Source organism: Acanthopagrus latus, chromosome 11 (assembly GCF_904848185.1).
Source record: "Acanthopagrus latus isolate v.2019 chromosome 11, fAcaLat1.1, whole genome shotgun sequence".
NCBI classification, from domain to species: domain Eukaryota; kingdom Metazoa; phylum Chordata; class Actinopteri; order Spariformes; family Sparidae; genus Acanthopagrus; species Acanthopagrus latus.
The window spans coordinates 6,908,004-6,925,985 of NC_051049.1; the positions used below are offsets into that span (position 1 = coordinate 6,908,004).

A 17,982-nucleotide genomic window follows, 5' to 3' on the forward strand; every position below is an offset into this window, starting at 1 on the left:
ATAAATAGCCGGAGCAGTTCTGTCTTCTTTTTCATCCTGAGAAATATGAAAATTTCCTTGGGCTGAATCCTGTCTGTCAATTCTTTAATGGGGTAAAGAGGGATCTGGTCTGGAGTAACATTGTCTCTCCTGTTTCTACATGAAAAAGCTCAATAAACAGATCCAGGAACAGCTGAACAGTAACTTAATTGAAAGTGTGTTTTACAGCCCAATGATGTATCAGAGGCGTGCCAGACACAGTGAGTCTTCACCAGCAGCATCTTGCTTTAATAAAAGTAGACCTCAACATCTTAAATGGCCATGTTTACTCGGTGCCGCTTGGTTTGTGCTTCCTGAACAATAACGACCCAGGCTGCGTGAGAAACTCATCCACTGTTCCACAGCGGACCATGCTGGGAGCTATCCACACATTTTTCTGAAGCTCATCTCCTCAGAAGAGACGGAGCCGCTTTATTAGACTCAGCCAGCTGATGACAAGAAGCGCACTGGGGAGGGAGAACAGGAAGTAGCCCAGTGTACATGGGCAGTAATGAGGGGTTTCCTTCTGTACACAACAACATGAGGGGAACTAAGGACGTGCCTTTTCTTATAAAGATTTTAGAGATGTTTAGCAACAGAAAAAAAGGAGGGTAGAAGATGCATAAAACAAGGTATCCTCAAGGCTACAAGAGTAACAAAAGAAAAGCTTCAGTGGGTGTTCTTGCAACGTTCAGGCTATTAAAGGCCCATTGTGAGTTTGCATTACACTTCTGTGTGTTTGTCACTGCAAACACCTGTGACTTAGTAACAGCGTGACCTTGCCGTTTGTAAATGATTTATATCCGAATTGTTAAATTGAGCTCCGGTATCACACCTACAACACAAACACAGCTTTGGGAGCCCTGCCTGAGATAGTTACACGCACACACACGCACACACACACACACACACACACACACACCTTATACCAAGTCTTCACTGTTATTTTCAATGAGTCATGTCATGTGGTCTTGTCCCATAAGGAAAATAGGTCCCCGCAATAAGAGTGTATAAACCGACCCCACAATGTGAGTAATACGCACACACACACACACACACATACGCACACACCTAAACTTGACGTAAACCAAACTTTATACAAAGTCTTTGTTCTAATACATAATCATTTAAATTACGGGGACTTGTTTGGTCCCCATAAGGAAAATGGGTTCCCATGACGTCTGTGTACAAACAGATTTATGTCCACACAACATGAGTAATACGTGTCTATGGAGTTCATGACAGGAGACGTGCAAAATAAAAATCAACAGAGCTGTGATTTACACACCTTTCTAGTGAACACCTGTTTTCCTGATTTGCATTCATGATCGAGCGTTGCATCATCAGAACAGCGCGTCAACACCAGCTTGTCTGACGCCCCTGAGCAACAACACACATCAATCTGACGTAGTGACTGAGCTGATGTCTTAATGACTGTCAGACTGACAGACTGAGTAAGACTTGCTGTTTCAACTGAGAGACAAGTTGCTGGTGAATTAACTATGGTCTGATTGATGTGGGGAAATGGATTTTGTGTCATTTTCCATTGGAAATGTGTCACATTGGGAATTACCCAGCTTTACTGAAAAGAATGAGACACTTGGTGAGTCAGAATTGAACCATAACAAGGATTAAGTTACACAAAATCATCAAGATTGTACATCTAGGAGTTTAAAAGTAAAATCTTCATGCAGTCTGTGTCTCTATTTGTTTCTCCCCCTCATACGCATCACTCTCCCTCCTCCCCTCCCTCTCCACTCTCACAAGAGAATCCCGACTTGTGAAGAAGCAGCTCCAAGTTTCCAAGAACATTTTCTATAATCTCAGAGGCTGTTTAACCCCCCAAAAACTAGGTCGCTGCAAACTCATGATATTCCATATGTTACACATACAAAAAAGTGTTTAATTCTCCCTCTGCAGCTTCCATTCATTCACTTCTCTGCCCGTCAGCTGACATGCTCTCTCTCTCCCTCTCTCTCTCTCAGTCTTTGTTCTCTCTTGCTGTCCTTAACTTATTTTCAACCCCTCTCCTCTCCACGTACCCCAGCCCCCCTTTTCCCCACCACTCCTCCTCATTCTCTTTGGCTCTAATTGCACACACACCACATAAAACAGAACCAGACTGTTTTCCTTCCCCCCCCTTTCTCTTTAAAAACGTAGCACAGAGCGTTTTTCTTATTCCAGCCACGCCAACAGCTCACGGCTGCTCCGTTCACCCACTTTCTCCCTCCCTGCCCTACTTTCTTTCTTTTCTTCCTCTATTATTTCCCCCCTTTGCTCTCTATCTGGGCTCGCATTTCATATCCAAGTGTAGGTGAAGAGGGCTCTCTTCAATCAGCGAGGCCTCCTTCTCTCTATCCATCCATCCCTCCCTCTTCTCCCCACTCCTCCGCCTTTATGCTCTCTCTGTCCAAGTGAGACGAAGCTTTTTTTTTTTTTTTTTCTTCTTCTTTCTCTATAGCAAGAATGCTGAAGACATTCTTCCCTGGATTGGAAAGACATTGCCATCAAATGGGATTAGCAGCAGGAGTGGAGGGAGAGGAGGAGGAGGAAGGAAGAGAGCAAAGAGTTGGCTCATAAGGTATCAACCAGTGAGAGAGTTCGAGTCGAGTGAGACACAAGCTTTCAAGCCTAACAGACTCTATTGTGTTAACTAATCCATCCGACTCCACTGAGGAGCTCTGCAAACAAACGCACCTCACCACATAAACAGCAGATGCAAAACTAGAAAGAAAGCTGCAGACTTGAGTCACTCGCTGTGACTGATGCCGCTCCTCTTCTCTTTCTCCCCACAGCTTGACCTCACTACCTTTCCTGAGCCTCCAGCAAATGAATGGGTATCACAGTCAGCCTCTCTGTGCTCCCAGAAAACCACACACACCCATTCTGAAAACATATGATTTAAACATTAACATGCTGAGACCAGGAGCACATGAGGGAAAACAGTCCTTAATCTACCACAATCATCTTTCTTCGTCTACTATATTCAAATTTAGTGACAAAGTTTTTGGCTCCAGTACTTTTTTAATAAAACAAATAAATAAATCAATCAAATAAATAAAAGTACCCTAAAGTTTACCCTAAAGTTTCCAAAAGTTTCCTCTCTGAGAGTTAAAGGTGTAAAAGTTAAAGAGAAGCATTATGTTTATTGTTTATCCATCGTTCCATCTGTCCCGCTGAAGTTTGATTACTTTTAAAGAGTTATCAGTGTACACCAAAAAAGTTTTACCTTGAGTGTTGTGGTCTTGCTGTGAAGCAGCTGATATTTCCCTGCAGGAGAGTTAACTTTGTTGCTCTGCTGTCCTGCCAGGTGTGAGGAGCATATATAGAGCAGCGAGCAGCCAGACGGTGACAGACCCAGTCGCTCTCTCTCTCTCTCTAAGCATGAGTCAGTCTGTCTGTTAGCTCCTCCTCTTCACAATAAAAGCCTCAAGCCTGCCTCAGGAAAAAAACTCCTTTCAGAATAAAAGCTCAGCCATATACTGTACTGTGGTCCTGCTGACTGAGGAACTTCACTTTAGGAGTCGGGGAACAAAAATAGCTGCTGCTTTTGGAGTCGCAGTAAAGAAAGTGACCATATAGAAAAGCAGAATGACAATCTATCTTACTGTTTTTAGTCGTCCTATTGTGTCCAAACTTATCTTGTTTCCTGAATAACTAAGGACTACAGAGACAGGATGACTGAGGAGAGAAAAAGATAGGTTTAGGAAATTAATCATCTGAACAATTCTTTCAGTGTCAGGTGACACAGATAAAATGTGTCCATTGTAAGGTAACTTTTGAAACAACGCCCTCTCTGGAAATAAACCCCACATTCTGTTTTCTCTTCATGCCCACACAGAAACTTTATCCACGCAGAGCCACAGTGACTATTATCTAAATGCCGAACATGTGGAACGTAACAGTTTTATGTAACACATGTACTTTATTGGCCCTCTGGAACAATTTGTGTGCCACTGTGTGTGCAAACACTTGCCGTCACAACCGTCCAGATCTGGTTTCATTCACTGAAATATGTCCACAAATATTCAGTTTCTCAATAAAAGAATTTTCTCCCTCATTTTTGTGGGATGAGACTAAACCTTTATGGGAATTCATCATTTCTATTTTTGTATGTAATGCCTCTATTTTTAGAGCCGGTGTGCGTTTTCCAGGCTGCTCATGAGTCACAGCGTGTTGATGGAAGGGGAGGCCAGGGATCCGGTCCAGTGTGGTCCTGTGTGTAAGTGTGTATGTACAGCAATTGTCTGTTTTTTTTTTTTTTTGAGGAAAGCTCAGAGAGACATTAGAGGAGGGTCTTGCTCTGTCTAGAGGTGCGAGTCGCTCCCCTGTGTGCTGACTCATTGACACTTGGAGGCGAGTCAGAGTGAATCCTCTCCTGGTGACAGCAGTGTCATGAAATTAGAGTGCGTGTACGTTGTTACACCCTCTAATTTACATCCACAAGTGGAAGTGGTGCGTTGGTCTGACTTTGCGAAGGGAGATAAAGTCTATACCACACGAGCCACCACACACACACACAGCCGGGGTCAGCATCTAATCAGAGGATGATTGACTTCATCCGGAAACAATCTGATTCTCCGAGTGCGTGTGTGTATGTGCGGCCATGTGTATTTATCCGTGTCTTTCTCTGTGTTTAACATACCAGGGTGTTCTTTCCTGGGAAACACAGTCTGCTCTCTATGAGGGGATCACTGAGGCCTGTTAGTTTCCATGCTGTCAACTCTCAAGCATACACCCTGGTCTCTCACTCCCCACGTCTTTTAATCGCTCCCTTCTCCCTCCGCTCACCCCTCGTTCTCCCAGCCCCCGGTCTGTGTTGTGAAGGTCAGCTTCGACAACTCTCTTCCTTATTTGGAAAGTTTCTCCATTCCATGCAGGTCATTCTAGCCCGACCGACCAATCCAGTGGTTAGTTGGTGCCGTGTCTCAGCCAATCCTGTGTCTCCCATGTCCTTTTAAGGACTGCCCATCTCTGACTGTGGAGGTTCATGTGAAATTATCTGCTTTTTCTACTCACTACATTTTGCTTTTTTACTTCTTGCACTGACGACGACTTACTTTCTGTTTCGGCCTGTTTTTCCTTTTGCTGGTTAATCAAAAACCACTCTGGCCTGTGTTCAGTGAAGTGAAGGTATCCACTGACTAATCTGTCAGTGTTTTCCCTCCATTTTTAATTAGATGTTTGATGATGATGAACCACAAGCATAGCTCTCAGTGTGCAGCCAGCCATATGTTGTGGTTCTTTAACATGCATGTTTCCCGCTTTCCATAAAACCACAAGCAACACCTCGACAAGAAAGTGATTGTTAATACTTCATTAGAGAGTTCATGACTTGCACCTCGTAAACACAAACACACTGCTGAGAGGAAGCTCTGAGTCACAGCGCAGATATGCGACAAATCCTGGCAGCCGGAGCTCCTTGCTCAGCAATGCAGCACAGGAAGAGTATAGATTCTGCTTTAAATGTACTACAACAAGCTTGATATAAATTCAAGTCTGTTATAATAAACAAGTACGGACAGGGACAGACAAAAAGAGACAATGAGCTGCTGTATCCTAATGCTGTAAACACAAGTTGTGTGTGTGTGACAGTGGGAGACGGATGAGGACTGTTGGCAAAGAGCGGTTTGTTTCTTTCAGTTTGGACGCTGTTCCCCTGACAACAGCTTCACTGGGGTTAAAGTGGTTTGGAGCTACTGCAGAAATCATTTAATCTCAGTGGTATGGCAATTATGTCAGCGGACAGGGATTGGAAGGTATAAGGTCAAGCTTCATGCAATTCAGGCCACATTAAAGTGGATTAGGCCATTCCTCATCTTTATCACTGCATTGTGTAAGTACGCAGGGCCGGGAAACATTAGAGTTAGTGAGAGATACACATGGTGTCACTTACACACTGTTGTTCTAATCTCCTGTGTGTTTGGAAGCTTGTGATTGGTTGAGTTAGAGGTGGCAATAATCAAATATTATAGCATTTCAAATTTTGGTGGATCTGTATTTTAATATGATCGTATCATGCTAAACTTCTGTGCACTGAGCTTAAAACATGTTTGGGTTAAATAAGACCCTCCAACATTTAAACACATGGTAGGTGATGGGTAAAGGATTTTACACAATGGAAAGAATAACTTGGCCTGGCGAGAAGTGATGGGAGAGGCAAAGAGCATGACACACTTGGGAAACTTAAATGTTTCATCAGTTTATAATTTAAGCAGCTTTCTGGTGGTATGTTGGGAAACTGCAGCAGCTAATGTTTTATGATTTTATATATACAATTTGGTGTGTAGTTTACTTTGATCAGTGACTGAATGCAACTAAGCATTTTTACTCAAGTCCTGTATAATTTTGAGTTACTTGATTATTTCTATTTTCTGCTACTTCATACTTTAATATTGTTACTTTTTCAGATTGTTTTCATACCCTTCCTGTCCAATGAAAACGATGGATCTTCAAATGTGTTCATTATGAATCTATGTGATAAACACATGTTGGTATTCTATTTAGTAAGAAAAATTGTTAGAATATGTTTGTTTAATGTAAAACACAAGAGTGGACAAAGTTAATTTCATTGGACCTAAATTAGATAATACTTTATACACTGACATATATCATCATCAGAAAAAATAGTCAAATTAATATGATAATAATGATGCAGCAGTAAATCCCAGGCACGGTGTATGTTTATGTATTTTTCCTTGGATCATCCTAAGAGGGTCAGACAACATGTTTTGCTCCTAAAAGAAGCCTCTGATCTATTGGGAAGCAAACAGTTACACACTTTCTGCTGAACAATTCTCTCAGAGTCAGAGTCTGAAACTTTCCACTTCCTCCTTTAACACAAACAGAACAGTTGGACCTCCACTTTCCTTCCCAAGACTACTTCTGCTTTGGCTGCACTTAACATATCAAGTCAAAAATCTCCAGTGGATCCGAAGCTTGTTTAAATTCACATATGCAATTTACGTCTGGCTTTATACTACCAACCAGATTACCTTGTCAGTAATTATGATCTCTTTAACATTTAAATAGCAATATCTTGAAACTGAATCAGTGCAGTTGCTTTGCAAAAGCATGAAATATTTCAATAGGGAAAATACTAAATTGAGGTCCTGTTGAGTGCCGATGTGCGTCTGTTTTTCATCATCTCTAATCTTAGCATACTGAGTAAAAATGAACATATGTAGAGTTACATAAAAATAAAATCCACAGACATGTTATGAGTGAGAGGTCACACATAAAATGTACTCTGTGGAATGAAATCCGTGCAAGAGAACAATTTGGACTGTCAAAGTTGATTCCTGGTCTTATGAAAGAGAGATTAAGCTGTGGAATGGGTTGAGGATAATTGCTGCCTCTGTTACTTGTGCATGAGTGTGACGCTCACCCAGATATTATCCAAATCTGTAATACGATGCTTTGCCCCTATTATCACGGTCAATATCACGGTGGTCACACCTTTGTCATGTTGCAATGGTTTGACACTTTAGTCTCCTCCTCTGTCTCGTAGTCTTGAAACAGTTGTTCATGAACTTGCCTTCATGTTTCACTGCATCAAAAGTACACTTTCCTAAGAATTCTGGTGGATAGGTGATTTAGCAACATATTGAAAACATCACGTCAACAGCCACGCTACTATATAAAAATTTGTATATTCAAAATGTGAAAACACAACAGCACAAGCACGTGTTTTCCTCTTGTACTAGCAGGGACGTGTCATTTAGAAATGCATAACGTTCCTGTGAAATCTCACACTAGGCCAACATGCACCTTTATCAATGTAGGAAAGCTGACACCAGACACACGCAGCACTGACACATCATCCATCAACACAGACTCGCAAACATGTGCAGGAGCACAGTCTATCATGATGTGGCTTTACAGACGGTCACATGTGAGCAGTTGAACCCTAAAGAGCCATGAAAAGGAGGGAGCTGTGTTGTTGATTCAGGGAAACCGTATCTCTGTCCAACATGCACAATGACCTCATGTTGAGATACAAAGTCTCATCCAGTTGAATTATGGCTCATCTCATAGTGTATTTCATGCTTCTAAACCCTGGCAGGTCTTTATCTAGACCCCTCTTTACAGCAGCAAGTTCAGTTTATCTTCCAGACCGTCTCACAGAATCAAATAGGCTTCAATTCCAAGATAACCTTCAGTCGCCTTACATAACACATATACTGTATGCTAAAGGGTATACTAGGCAAGATTTGCCTTTCTGTTTGAAAACAAACCAATGGAAATCACAGAACCAGAGAGTCAATGAAGAGACGGCGCATCGTTTAGGAGAACAAATATGTTCTCGAATATGTAATAAAACATTATATTCTTCCTGGCAGTTACGTTCTAAAGCGCAAACAAACACTTATCAGTGGATGAGAATCATGATTTTGTGTTAATGCATCCCAAGTGCAGCTTCATCCTCTCTGCTGCTTTTCCCCTCTGCTCTACCTGTGTGTGTGCAGCTCATCCCTGCCCTCTGTCAAACTCTGTCCACAAGAGACTCGCTATGCTACTTAGCTATGTTATTGGTTGAAGGCTCCACACTAAGAAAATACAGGCAGAGAACAAGGTCTCTGTTGGTATAGACACCGCCACACGGTTATTGTTAGTCACACTAACTGACGACTGAGAGGTATTTCTTTTATTTCAGTCTATACATTGTTTTTTGGGGAAAATCCCGCACAGTACACCTTTAAAGTAATAGGTATTGTTAGCGAAAGCTTTTGCTTTGTATGCTCAATTGTCTGAGTAGTTTATGACAGGGCACCAAAAATACTGGCAAACGCATGATGTCACTTGTTATTTTTATCCTTCTTATAGTCGTCTGGAAATAACACAGCCATCAAATTTACCAACTTAATCAAGTAACCAAATATTATTTGTTTTTATGTGCAGAGTTTTACCCCAGAGGAGCATTCGGTGAGACAGTGCTGCCAATTTTCAGTCCATCTGTTCTCTCCACTCTGGTACATATCTGCTTTTTTTCCTCCAAACCTTGGGGCCAATCTGAGCCTCTCCCCTGAGAATTTCCTTTGATTCTTATCCTGACGTCTGACATCAACGCTGGGCATCAAATCCAAATACCTACTGACCCTGCTCTCTCTTCCTCCAGCACAGAAAAAAACACAGTAGGTCTGTTATTACAGCTCAGGTCTCCTGCATTCCCTGTTGCCTGCCAAGTCATACAACGACTTCCTCCATCTCGTCAGCACAGTGTTATTGAAGCAAAAATCATCCCTCACACAGGCTTCCAGCATGTTATTCCTATGATTTAGAACAATTTATTCTAGATTTGTGAACATGGACACATCTCTCCAACAGCTACAAACAGGGGTGCTAAGATCGCAGTGTTACTTAATGTAGCAATCCTTTATAAATAACAATGGGTGATGTGAAAACCCAGAATAATTTTTGTGGATATCCACATATGAGAAACATTTACTTGGGTGTAAACGCTTAAATTCACAGAAATCCAGACTACAAATAATTCTCATTAAGTATGAGCATCTAATCCATATTGATCCCGCTGCTTTTATATGAAATGCAGTAAAACAATTAAGCTATTTTACAATATTGCTTTTTTCCAAGAATACACATCAGAGGGGTCATAGTTTCCACTCCTTCTATTGAATTTATAGCATTTTTAACAGAGTGGTTTGTTAAAAAGTTGTGATGCTTATTAAAATTAACTCCTCTAAATTGAAAATAAAGCAACTGAAGTATCAAAAACACTTTCAAAGGCTGTAGGCTTTGCTGTTCTCTGTAAATGTTTCAGCAGCATGAGGCTCACAGTGAAGAAACAAAACATGAGTCTGTGCAGGACGTGCAACATGACAATCAGGATACGATGAACTCAGTGAACAAAAAGGGTGCTCATTATGTTCCTACATGTTACCTGAGGAAACAGAGCGCAGTCTGACACAAACGTGACCTTTGGTTAATGGCAGGGCTACTGGTTTTACTGTGTAATTACAGAGTTTAAAAGGAGAGAGGGCAGGACGGGGATGGCTGATGCTTTCTAACTGGTTCCCTCTCGAGGGCTGATTGATTCTAGCAGTGAATCCATGTTGTAATTGCGAATAAATGCAGAGTGAAGAAGCTTTATTGCCTCATTCGACTAACTGATGATGTCTGATCTAGAGACAAAATTCAGTAAATCTATCATACACTGGTAAATTAAACAATGAAAAGAAAATACATAGTTTGATGAAATCAGAAATCAGGGTCATTGATGAGTAATTTTTTGAAAATGTTATGTCATATTTAGTCACATTTCCATAAAATAAAGATTTTGCAGGGTTTGAACACTGTCGAAATAAAATGTGGGATAGTACAAATGTACATATAGTATAGATGAGTACACAACTTAACTAAATATAATGGGTCTGGTCATTTTAAGACATTTCAATTCAGAAATTACATTATAAATCTCTTTTGTAAAATTTTAAATTAACTTTTATTGTAAGATTTGCACCAAAATTACAATACAAACTAAAACCTCAAAGGCTAGTTGGCTCTATTTAAAACTGGATGCCAGAACATTATGTTTAATCTAGGCAGTTTCTCCGGTCAGCCCCAGTAAGCACAACACATCTGTTCATCCAGGGTTTGCAAATTCTACCCCAACAATAATGCATGATCCATTTACAGTAAACGAACAGCTGATTCCACTTAATTCTTGTCTAAACGTTACCTCTGATTCATCATCATACACACTGTTGTAATGTAAAGTAATTTATCAGGATTGCCGTGTGCCTTGATTTCTACCATCTGCGACTGTCTGTGTTTGCTTCCACGACAGCTTGATTAACGAGGCTACGTGTGGCGCCACTCAGATCACATCCAGAGCATCAGCCTCACAACCAAATATTTACCTGTAATTTTCTGTCTCCTCCTCTATATTCTCAGCTCTGGAAGCACAGAATTAACAAGTCATAACATTTCCGTCAACAAATGTGCAATACTGAAGCATCCATCAGCAGGAATCAAATCCAGTACACACATGCAAGTGGAAATGGACTGTGCAATGCAAGAAGCAAGCTTTACTGAACTGTAACCAAACTCTGATCTAAATGCAGCCTGTCATAACGCACAGCAACACTTTTAACCATCTGCACTGGATGGGATACACTGCTCGCTTTGTTCACTACTGTGACGGTCATAATATTGTAATACTGGCAACATCTACATCTGAGTGCGCTTTGTCAGACTATAAGGGAAAATACTGCGTGTGTAAAACAAAAAAGAGAGGAATAAGAGCTACTGAGTCACAGTGGCACTTTGAGCTAAAAGCCATCATCAGCGATGCTAGCATGTTAATGTTTAGCACATATAATGTTTGCCATTTTAGTTTTGCAGGGTAGCATATTAATAATTGCGAATTAGCGCTGAGGCTGGTGGAAACATTTTTAGTTTTGCTGGTATTTGTTATTAACTAGTACTGGATGAGCAGAAAATTGGCCTGATGGTGGTATGAGATGAAAGGTCAGGGGATCCAAGTCTTTACAATACATCCTCAGGGGACCATGAATGTCTGAACCAAAGAAATCCATCCCAAAATTTAGGGGATTGTTTTAGTCAGTGAGATTTGTTTTCTGGGAACAGTGAATGTTTGGTGTCAGTCAATCTTCCTGAGATATTTCACTGAATAAGAAACTAATAGTTGATGACTCGCTCTACGGTAGAAGTCAGGAAATCATCGCAGTTATTACAAGTCATCCAGAGGGAAATGTGAATATATGTAGCAACTTGGCATTGCAATCAATTCAATATTGTTTTACATGTTATACTGTGATCCACAAATGTCAATTTCATGGTGTTGCCAGAAGAAAAATCATGGGATCATCAAAATCAATAGGAGTCATCCTCTTGGAATCAATCTGCGCTCTACACTGAATAGTTGTGATAAGTGATAAGTTAAAAAGTACTGTAAAGAAAAAGAAATGCATCAGCAGATAATATTAAATCCATGCACAAAAGGCTTGCCCACGGCAGACATCTCAAAACACAGGACCATTGAAGATAAAATCATTCAATGCCCAACTCGCATCTAATAACAGTGACATCCTACCTGGTCCCTATAGAGCTCACAGAAAGGTGCGCAGGAAAAAAACACAATGGCTCTGTCCTGGGCTGGGCATGCAGTCCGAGGTCAGACAGAAACAATAGGAGCCATCCAGCAAAAGCCACATAGATCTGTTTACAGCCACAGACAGGCAGCAGCTGGCAGACTCGCCCTGGCAAACATGATGCCACATTGACACCAACATAAAGGCGGGGGAATGCTTTTGTTCTAAATAGGCCCGGGATTCCCCTGTTAACCCTTTCACAAAGCGGAGACACTATCATTTCCACTAGCCCTCAGACAGGCCTCCCAGTCCGTCTGCCTCCCACCGGCCCTCCCTGGAGACAAGCTGGCCCCCGGGGCACAGACACATGTGGACACGAGAGGTACTCACAGCTTCGGTTTGGGCTTGGTAGGCAGCGGAGGACCGTCTTTCCCAGGGGATGGAGACAGCTTGCCTAGGGATGGAGGTGAGTCTGGTGCCACCTGGGCTGGACTCCAGGCTGTGATGTCTGTAAAAAGGTTGGATGGTGGCAGAGGTGGAGGTGGGGGTGGAGGTGGAGGTGGAGGTGGTGGTGTGGCTGCTTTAGGCGGGCTTGGTGGTGGTGGTGGTGGATTTGGGGGCTGTATATTCTGTATAGACCCTTTGACCTTATCCTCCACCTCTGAGCCCATCTGGACTGGAGGCAGGGATGACACACTGGGCCAGATCTCCAGCTCCTTGATATGGACAGCCTCAGTTCCAGGAGGAGGCAGCACCTTGGGTGGCAGCTCTAGGAGACTGATTTCGGTGGGTGGAGGAGGAGGGGGGAAGGCTGCCGCATCCTCAAACCCTGAGCTGTCACCAGACATGCCATTACTGGATGAGTCCTCGGCTGCTGACAGAAACAAACAAAAGAAATGTGGAAAATGTTGGACTTTAATGTTTAGTTTTTCTTCTGCCCCCGCCACATACCACAGTAGATGCAGATTACACACACATACACACACACACACACACACATATTGCTGCTCATCTAATGTAGCAGCTGTGTCCAGTCAGGCTGATGCAATTCCTGTTTATTCAGCCTTTCCCTTTACTGTGTGATGAGCCCTGTACTGTACACACACAGTTCTGTCTGTGAGAATACACACACAAAAATATTTGTGTCCTGCTAAGAGCTGCTGATCAGCTCACACCTCTCATCCCTCGCCCATACAGACTACGCAATCATAAACACGTCAAAAGATGGTCATCTCGTTGTAGAGACATATAATACTGCTATTTTAACTGACCACAAACCACAAGACCTCCAGGGAGTTACCGGACCAAGCCCTGATTCATTCACCAGATTACCTTTGTTTGAAAAAATACATTTTTTTCTTTTTTGTTGCATTTTGCATTCAGAAAACCCACCTTCAGACAACAAGATTTGCTATTATGTTGGAAGTTTTGTTTAAATATTGAACTTGTGACAAAGCTACAGTTTATACGACATTTTAAATGACAATGATGGTCTACAGTACAGTTAAATTAATCTGTGGAATAATGTTATTCTTGTTTGATGGAAGATACCCTCTGAGAAGGGCTGTTCTGCTTAATATACCAATAAAATGTAGAAAAGCAACAATGTTAAGTTGAAGCTTGAAAATCCAAATTTTAGTTAACATGCCCCCAGTAGTCTTAGCATCCTCTGACTGGAAGAACATTTTTTAAAACTGCCACAGAAACTCATATTAAAAGAGGGAAAATTGGCTATTGAGACATATCATGAATACCGACTGTCTTGAAATGTTGTTTGTTGTTGTGTTTACTTGGTGCCACGGCAGAATTCTAGTAAGCACAACATATTGTTCACATGCTAGTTAGCTTACTGGTAAATAGTGATGTGGTATCTTAGGAATACATCTGTTTTTTATCACTTGGTGGATTAAGGAGTGTGTTACAACATGCTTGTTAGCTTGACATGTTGGCTGGTTGCTGATGGCTAGTATACTGTTAGCTGAAGATGCTAGCCGGTGATGTTTCAGACAAGTGTGAATATAACTAAAGCTCTTTACAGTGTTTAGAGGAGTGTGGTTCTGGGACATGATGTTGAACTTTTTCTGCATGTGGGCTGAGCTCACTGAAACACCAGTTATTGAGAGGGTGCCCATTCGATGATCCTGTACACCTGCCTGCACTCCCACAAACAAATACATTTTGTAAACAATGTTTTATTCCTCGGTCAGACAGGTCTAGGCCGGGAATTTATTCTGGAAATGTTACTCATACTCAACATAGGGGTTGCTAATGTAAATAGTGGCAATTCGTATTAAGCAATGGATAGCTTCGAAAACTCAGCTGTGTAGCCTTTTCCTTGACGCTGCCTAGGAACAACGCGCTGATCACACCTTTCTGTCAGTGTTGGACGCACCTGCAGTGACGCTGAGATGGGCCGTGCTGTTAATGGAACCATACGGGTTGGACGCAGTGCAGCAGAACAGACCTCCATCCTCTGGAAAGGCCTCAGCTATCACCAGGGTGCAGATCTCCTCTAAGATAAAGAAAAAACGCCATGAATACACCTATAATAACCAAAGTTTTTATGATGCTACAAGTTAGATTTGTAATGGCAGGATAAATGACTTGACATCGGTGAGGATCTGCACAGGTGTGAAGTGGAGTGACGTGTTGACACTTGACATCAGGTGGACAGGAATACAAATTATGTTAATGGAAGACAGATGATGGACATGTCAGACTGGTGAATCACGAAGTCATAGTCTGACACACGGAGAGCAGTGGGGAAAGACAAACAAGCATGGATGTAACTACTCATGAAGAGCAGACACACACAAACACACACACAAACACACACAAACACGAGTTCACAGATGTTCAGGGACGTCTGAGTGACTCACAAAGTAAAATGAAATGACCCCTGAGTCACACAGGTGGGAAACAGTCTGACATGTATTAGCGACCGTGTCATTGTTTATCTTGACAGTATGTTTATGTGTTGTAGGAGGGGTTTGTGGGGTTTTCTCAGATTTTCACAGGGACTCCCTCTGACTGGAGTCGCCGTGATAATGAGTGTCCTGTGAGAGTTACTAACGCTGTAGTCATAACGGAGTGAAAGCCTGCAGCTGATAATGAAGCCATCAAACTCAATATGACTCTCCAGACACCATTAATAATCTGTTGACAATTCTAACCCAGTCTGCGGTTGGGAACATGAAAGCAGTGTTGTAACTGAGGTAACATACCTGACTCAGCTGCAGATCGAGGTTCTGATTCATGGTACATTAAAGGTGAAAAGGAAGAGAAATATTTTGATTATTAACATCTGTCCGCACCCAATTTAGTGTTAATAACTACTAATAAGCACTAAGAGGAATGTCTCACTTTTCTGGAGAATACGAAAATCAGGAGAGTCCAGGATCTCCTCTCCCTGGCGGTACCATCTGACCTGCAGAGGAGGGCTTCCACGGACCCTGCACTCCAGAACCACCACCTGGCCCTCAGATGCCTGGGCATCCTGCAACAGCTGCACAGAGAAGGGATAAAGAGAGAGTTGATGAGAAGAAGGACCGAGTGAGTGAATGATGATGAGGAAATGACTGAAACCGGTAATGAAAATGATAAATCTGCTTCAGAGTCACAGCATGGGGATAGATGGACAAGCGATGGTTGAAGATGAGGAACTGCCATGACGGACTGAGAGGCCAGTGGAAAACTATGAACCGTCACTCTTTTCAGACCTGACCTCCAAGTTTCTTTCTGACTGGTCAAATTCAGCCAATAATAAGGCTGAGTTTTAGTATAAATCCCCACATCCTGTCAGCATTCAGAGAAAACTTTGAATTAGTTAACATTCTCTATTATGAGACAGAGACTCTTATAATTGTTGTCTTGTATCAAATATCCTGCCTTTCTTCCCTTTACTCAGGAAAACATCTTCCAACTTGCTCTATCACACGCAGTAAACTGACGAATACCTTTCACAACAGCATGACTAAGAAGTTGCTTACATTTTAGGCAATGTCTCATGTTTTCTATTCAGGAAAATCACATAATCACTTTGGTGAACATAATTTAAAATTAAACAAAAAGAACATCACATATACAATAATTTGTAAGAATGAGAAGACGCTTTCCTCAAAGGACTTGATATCCACTGACATTTTATTGGCTCTATCTGGTCCAATAGTTTTCAGCTTCAAGTAATCCAAAATATTTATACATCTGACTGTTCAATCGGTCCATTTGTTTTAATTTTACATTAAAATGAGCGTCTAATTTGGTCCAAATAGCTGTTCTCAAGGTCGACAAAACCCTCAAGTTTACTTTCTGAAAAAATGTTTGAAATAATTTCTCAAATATTTGGATAATAATTAACCTGTAAGTGTAAGTAATATTTGACAGACTTTCAAATATAACCAATCTTTTCAACATCTTTTTATCGCCACTGACAGCTAAATATCTGCACTTTGGAAGCTTATAAAAGAGGATCTTTATTGGATCAACCTCTGATTCTGTGAAAGTGTAGCAGTCAGAAGTCAGAAGAACACTATTTTTAATTCTGTTAAGATTCGACTGCTGTATGCTGATTACTACCACTGACGCTCAACTCTACTATACTTAAATAAACTATACATAAAGTAAATTCACCTATAAATGTGTGAACATTGAGCTATTGGGCAACAGAATAGGTGAAGTCAGTTCTCAAACTTGCAGGACCTCCTTCTTACAAATGCCAATTTACCTCCTTTGTCCAGTAAATCACATGGCAGCTCAGAGTGTTGCACAACTAAAAACAAAACATCAACACAGGGGCAGATGGAGGAGCCACTGCCAACACTGTGTTGTCTCTTCTGCTAGTTAAAAGAGTTACATAATGTACTAGTCTCCATCAACAAGAGGCACTCAGTGTCAGTGTGAATGAATGTGCCTGTGAGCCTGAGCCTCCTCTCTCTCAATGTCTTTGGCATGGCTGTATTTTGGTAAATCCAGGGGTGGAATGTAGATCATTGGTCTGACAGTGAATGTGTGTGGGTGTGTGGGTGTGTTTTTTATGGGTGACATCACAGTGCTGACTTCACCAGAGGCGAATATCCTCTCATTGAGATGATTAAAGCCCGCGACGGTTTTTAAAGGCGGCGGGTGGGGGTGAGGAAAAACAAATGTCTTTCTGTAATGATGTGGAAAATGATTTAGGGTCTGACTGGCTGCACAAGAGTGAAAGAGACCTGACCCTTGTGGCTTTGGCAGGGCTGTTTGAAGCTCTGCCTCAGCCCATCTCAGTCCTGCCATCACAAGACCCGCAGCCTGAGGGAGAGGGGAGTCAGGGGAGTGTTGAAGAGTCTGAGCTGGAATAGGGTGTTCTTGAGTCGGAGGAGGAGCTCTCATCAAAGCTCATGTTTTATCTGACCCCCACTGCTGAAAGCCACAGTACAGCATGCTGTTATTATGGGGAGGCAAGGAGACTGAGTACATGTGTATCAGGTTCTAAGTATGTACTGTGTATGCGTGTATGTGTTGCACGCATGATGTGCCTACGTAAGTATGTATTTGGGGCTGTTGTCCATGGTTTGGCCCAGGTCCCTTAGCTCCAATTAAAGGAAATTGAACATTTTTTAGACAATTGTATGCTACAATCGCTTCAGTTCCATGCCAGTGCCTCAGTGCATCCAAAAATTCTATAAAGAAAAGTTGTTCTTCATAACTGAAAGCAGTTGCCATTTAAAGATTTTAGGTGTGGAATGTCCAGCCATGTGGTCTATGTATTGTTTATTGTGTATGCAAACTTACCTTGGTGAATATAGGAGGACCTGAGGCCTCACCACCATACAGTGACGACACTGGGCTCTGCATCTACAAAACATAAAAAGGCTTTCTGAGCAGGTGGAGTTCATTCAGTAGGCTCATGTCA

At 41.8% G+C, this 17,982-nt stretch overlaps 1 protein-coding gene across 7 annotated transcripts in view; it reads right to left on the bottom strand.

Moving 5' to 3' along the window:
- palld (palladin, cytoskeletal associated protein) overlaps positions 1-17,982 on the bottom strand; it is a 60,205-nt gene that overhangs the window by 15,098 nt on the left and 27,125 nt on the right. For 5 of the 7 annotated variants that reach the window (XM_037114483.1, XM_037114485.1, XM_037114481.1 and 2 more), the window contains 5 exons: positions 17,862-17,924; positions 15,456-15,597; positions 15,317-15,340; positions 14,485-14,604; positions 12,483-12,966 (listed from right to left, as the gene is read on the bottom strand). In XM_037114483.1, the coding sequence (XP_036970378.1) occupies positions 12,483-12,966; positions 14,485-14,604; positions 15,317-15,340; positions 15,456-15,597; positions 17,862-17,924 (833 nt within the window). Of the gene's footprint in view, positions 1-3,247; positions 3,390-12,482; positions 12,967-14,484; positions 14,605-15,316; positions 15,341-15,455; positions 15,598-17,861; positions 17,925-17,982 lie in introns of those variants that run through there. The other 2 variants (XM_037114484.1, XM_037114487.1) reach the window with 2 other exon arrangements.